The following is a 4802-nucleotide window of genomic DNA, read 5'->3' as shown; positions in this document are numbered from 1 at the left end:
TGATCTCGGGCAAGGCAAATACTCTTTCTGAAAGCTGGATTTCCTCCTGAAAATGGAGATAAGATCCCTATTGCATGCTCCAGATTGGGAGTTCTATATGAGGAAGAGGTTATCAGGGAAGGCTTCCTGGTGGTGGCACTCCCCAAACTGACTGTTGAGTTTTGCAGGGCGTGCCAAGAGAGAAAAGCTCAGCGAGGCACAGGCATTGGGGCGAGGAGAGGCACCCCAGGCTGAAGGGAAATCTGGCAGGCCTCCCTGGGGCTTTTGGGGTTTGGCATAAAGTTGGACAGAGATGGCCAGGAAACTGGAGTTGGGGAGTGGAGGGCGGAGAGCTGAAAGGCAGTGAGCAAGTGCCACTGGCCTGTGCTGCTAAGGGACGGCATTGCCGCGAAGGCCACTCCTCCTGCTCCCCTGCCTGCTCCCTCCCCCAAGGGCGAGTGCCCAGTCAGCTGCCCAGGGCGGCCCGCAGGGTAGCCGGGAGTGGCCAGTGCCAGTCTCTGCCTGCTGGGCACCAGGATGGGGCTGCTCCGCTGGCTGCCTCTGCTTGGGCCGCTGGTCCTGCGGTGGCTCCTGGGGGCCCAGGCCACGGACCACATCAGGATCTTCGTGGTGCCCCACAGCCACATGGACGTGGGCTGGATCCACACGGTCCAGGTGGGTGCCTGAGGCTTCCGGGGACGTGGTCTCCGGCCCACTCCCTTCCCTCCTCCCTCCCTTCCTATATCATGCCCCCTGGCTCCCTGAGGGCCTGTTTTCCTCACTAGAACATCACCTCCACAGTGCGGGGGCTGCATCCGTTTTCTTTACTGACATATTCCCACTGTGCCTGACACACGGAGTCGGCGCTTGGCAGATGTTTGTTGAATGAACAAATGAATGAATGAGCGCAGAGTGAAAAAGAGGGAAAAGCCTCTGATTTCCTTAGTTTTCTGGGCCAGGGGCTTGGATGTTATTACCCGGGGCTCCTCTAGCTCTTTTTTAGGATGAGGTAGGAAATAGATACATGAGCAAAGCCCCTCTGTGATTATGGATATAATAACTTTACAGAAGACGTTAATAAGTGAGCAGCTAGTTTCAAAGAGAGAGAGGCAGGAGGAGCATGTGATGCTGAGTGTAAAGTTCAGTCCTGGGGTGCACGGGGCAGCCCCTGGGGGTGGCGTCTCACCTGCATATGGAGATGGCTTAAGGGTGGGAGAAGCATGCCTGCCACCCCCAGTTTTCAGAAGGGGAAATTGAGGCCCAGAGAGGGTTGTTGTCTTTCCCAAGGTCACTCAGGGATAACTTGCTGGCTGCTAACTCCCTGCCCAGTGCTCTTGGCATTCCCTGAGCACTACTGTGGGCCAGCCTGGAGACTCAGGTGGGAAGCAGCTACGAACAACTTCATCTCTTGGAGCCACAGGGAGAACCCAAGGGAGAAGCTCTTCTCTGCTGCAACTCTGAACACCTGCTTCCCCTTCATTTCAGCCCACGCAAGTCCCTTTGGGGTCCTGGGACCTCACCCCGTCTTGCCCCTGGGCTTGACTGTGCTGTTCCCCCATGGCAACCTCAGGGCCAGGTCACACGCCCTGACCCCTAGGCTGAGCTGGCATGTTGCTCTGCCCACGTAGAGTGTCATGGTCTCTTGATCATCTCTCTCCCCAGGAGAGCACGTTCTCATCAAAGGTGGGCGAGCCATGTTGTTCCCTCAGTCCCAACCCTTGCCACGTGTCTTGCACAGAGTGGGTGCCAGGGGTCCTTTGTTGCGAGGGCAGTGCGGAAGCTAGAGGAGGAGCCGCGTGCAGACATGCGGTGAGAGGGAGGGGCCCAGGCACAGCTCGGCACGCTGGCTTTTACTCCCTGGTCCTTGGGGCCCGTGCAATGATGTGCCCCCTCCCCAGGAAAGCATGCAGGCATACGCTGCCAACGTCTACACCTTGGTGGTGGAGGAGCTGGTCCGCAAGAAGAAACGCCGGTTCATCCTGGTGGAGCAGGAGTTTTTCCGGCTGTGGTGGGATGGCCTTGCCTCGGACAAGCAGAAACGCCAGGTAAGGCTGCCCACGAGGGCAGTCCTCGAGGGGCAGGTGATGGAGGGGCGGCCAGCGTGTCCGGTGAAGACCAGGCAGGAAACTCAGGGGCGTTCTCACGGCGACCAGGCCTGTGAGGTCCCAACAGCGAGGCCCACGCCCCACTGGGTGCCGGCAGCTCTGCCCTAGAGCGTGTTTGCTTTTAATCCTGGCTGTCTGGCCATTCATGGACAATTGCAGCTCCAGCAAGCCCGCTGTGCACTCAGCTGGTGCTGAACGGGGTAGCCTCTGACACGGGTCACTCCCGAGGTGGCCCTGGGCCCCCACAACTTCTTCCTTCACTTACACGTCTGTGCGGCCCCCCAGGGCGTGGGAGCCCTGCCGAGGATGCAGCCGTCCCTGTGGTTCATGGCAGAGGGTCAGAGAGGCCCTGTAGGGAGGCAGCCTGGGACCGGGTCTCGCCTCCGCCACCTTCCCGTGTGACCACAGGTGGCAGCTGGACTCTGAGCTGCAGGTCCCGCATCAGTGACTTAGTCCCCTCCCTGGCGCTCACCTTCCTTCAGAACAGCCACTGAGCGTGAAGCTCAGAGAGGCCCGAGACGTGCTCAGAAGCTAAGCAAAGCTGAGAGGAGGAAGCAGGGCGTCCACTGGCTCCCACCAGAGGGGTTGTCTTGAACCCGCAGCCTGTGGAGTCCTGAGGGGGACCCTCATATTCGATGGCACTTCCCACGTGCCCGGCACCGGGCTAGCGCTCTTCACACGTGACTCACTGAATCCTCCCAACAGCCTGTACGGTGGGGACAGTTACCCCACTTTGCAGAGATGCTCCAGGTTCAGAGAGGGCAGGTGACTGGCCCATGGTCACATAGCTTACACTCAACAGGTGGGATTCCGAGCCAGACATGTCTGACTTGAAGCTCGTCTCTCCAGGGTGTCCAGTGGACAGTGCACACTTCCTTACGTGGACTAGTAAGGACACCCCCAAACTCCATTGTCTGTCTTCTACCCCATGGAGAGAGGCATGGCCTGCTAAAGACCTGGGCAGGCCACACACTGACACGACTTGCCAGAAGCGGGGATTTTTGTGTGCTTTGTTCATTGCCCAATCCCCCGTGCCCGGACTGTGCCCAGACTTTGCCCGGTGTGTAGAAGACCCCCGTTTAAAACTGTACACAGTAGGTGCCCATTCAATGTCTGCTGAATGAATGAAGTCAAATACTGCTAGTTCAGAGAGGAAAGCAGAAATGTAGTGTCTACACGGCACGGTGGCCTCACTGCCACCTTCTTGGCCATTATTTATGTTTCCATCCCTCCATGCATTCATTTATTTTAAAAGTAGTCATCAGCCAATCATGAGACAAACACCCCGTGAAGGACATTCTAGAAAATAGCAGGCTGTAATCTTCAGAGTTATCAGCTCATTGAGAGAAAAAAGAGACTGAGGAGCCGCCCCGAATGAACAGATAATGAGAAATGACCACGCAAAGCAATGCACGGTCCCAGATTGAATCTGGGACCTGAAAAAGGACATTAGAGGGACAACTGGCAAAATGCGACAAAGCCTGTGGATCAGGCAGTGGTGTTGTATTACCGTTAAATTCCCTGATTTTGATAATTATACTATGGTTATAACTATCCTGTTCCTACGAAACACGTGCTGAAGAATCGGGGTAAAACGCGTGCATGGCTAACGTATTCTTGAAGATGGTTTAGAAAAAGCCCCACCACGTATGTAATGAGATGGGGGAGTATGAAGCCAAAAGATTCACGATGAATGAATCTGGGGAAAGGATGTACGGGGGCTCTTTGTACAAGACCTGCAAGTTTTCTCTAAGTTTGAGCTTCTTTCAAAAGTAAAAATCATAGACATATGGATATACTGATCAAGGAGCCGCCTTGGGCCAGGCCGGTCTACGTGGAGGGACACACTGCTGACCAGGACAGGCAGGGCCCTGCTTCTGCAGAATAATTGAAGGCGAGGAGTTGGATGGAAAGCGCAGTGAGATGCTGTAGCCACAGCCCCTGCAGACCAAACCAAGCTCGGGGTTGTTACCTGGCTTTTTTCTCTCTGCCCACAAGGTCCACCAGCTCCTGGCCGAAAGACGCCTGGAGTTTGTCATTGGAGGCCAGGTCATGCATGATGAGGCTGTGACCCACATTGATGACCAGATCCTACAGCTCACAGGTTCGGTCACCCTGCCCCACACCCAGAGTCCCTTGGGGCCTCCAGTCATGCTGGGACTGGACGTCTGAACCTCGGTTCTGGAATCCATCTTCCCCTCTTAGTGGGAGAGTGTGACCAGGGAAAACAGCGATGGCTGATGCCATCTTCACGTCTGTGCTGTGGAGCGCAGGGCAAAGAGCATAGGTTATAGAGCAGACGGCCTGGCCGAATCCTGGCTCTGCTAATTCCCACCCCTGTGACCCTGGGTAAGGGATGGAACCTCACGGGGCCTCAGTTTCCTCATCTACAAAATGAGTTTGATGGTGACACCTACTTCAAAGGGTTGTTGTGAGGATTAAATTGGAATAATTCAAATAAAGCACTTTGAATTTGAACAGTAAAGGTTAGATGCCATCATGACCATCACCACCACCACCACCACCATCACCACCACCATCAGCTCCACCACCACCATCAGCTCCACCACCACCATCACCACCACCACCACCTCCACCACTGCCACCACCACCATAGCCACCATCACCATCAACTTCACCACCGCCATCACCACGATGACCACCACCATCACCTCCACCATCACCACTACCACCACTACCATCACCACCTCCACCGCT

General features: G+C 55.8%; 1 protein-coding gene across 1 annotated transcript in view; it reads left to right on the top strand.

Moving 5' to 3' along the window:
* The first annotated feature begins 516 nt into the window (after positions 1–516).
* Positions 517–4802, top strand: part of MAN2B2 (mannosidase alpha class 2B member 2) — a 40323-nt gene continuing 36037 nt past the window's right edge. Inside the window, exons 1-3 of the mRNA XM_046657279.1 lie at positions 517–654; positions 1878–2024; positions 4083–4188. Of these exons, the coding sequence (XP_046513235.1) occupies positions 517–654; positions 1878–2024; positions 4083–4188 (391 nt within the window). The remainder of the gene's footprint in view (positions 655–1877; positions 2025–4082; positions 4189–4802) is intronic.

This window comes from Equus quagga, chromosome 3 (genome assembly GCF_021613505.1).
Source record: "Equus quagga isolate Etosha38 chromosome 3, UCLA_HA_Equagga_1.0, whole genome shotgun sequence".
Taxonomy (NCBI): Eukaryota; Metazoa; Chordata; class Mammalia; order Perissodactyla; family Equidae; genus Equus; species Equus quagga.
This window is presented reverse-complemented; position numbering and strand designations above follow the sequence as displayed.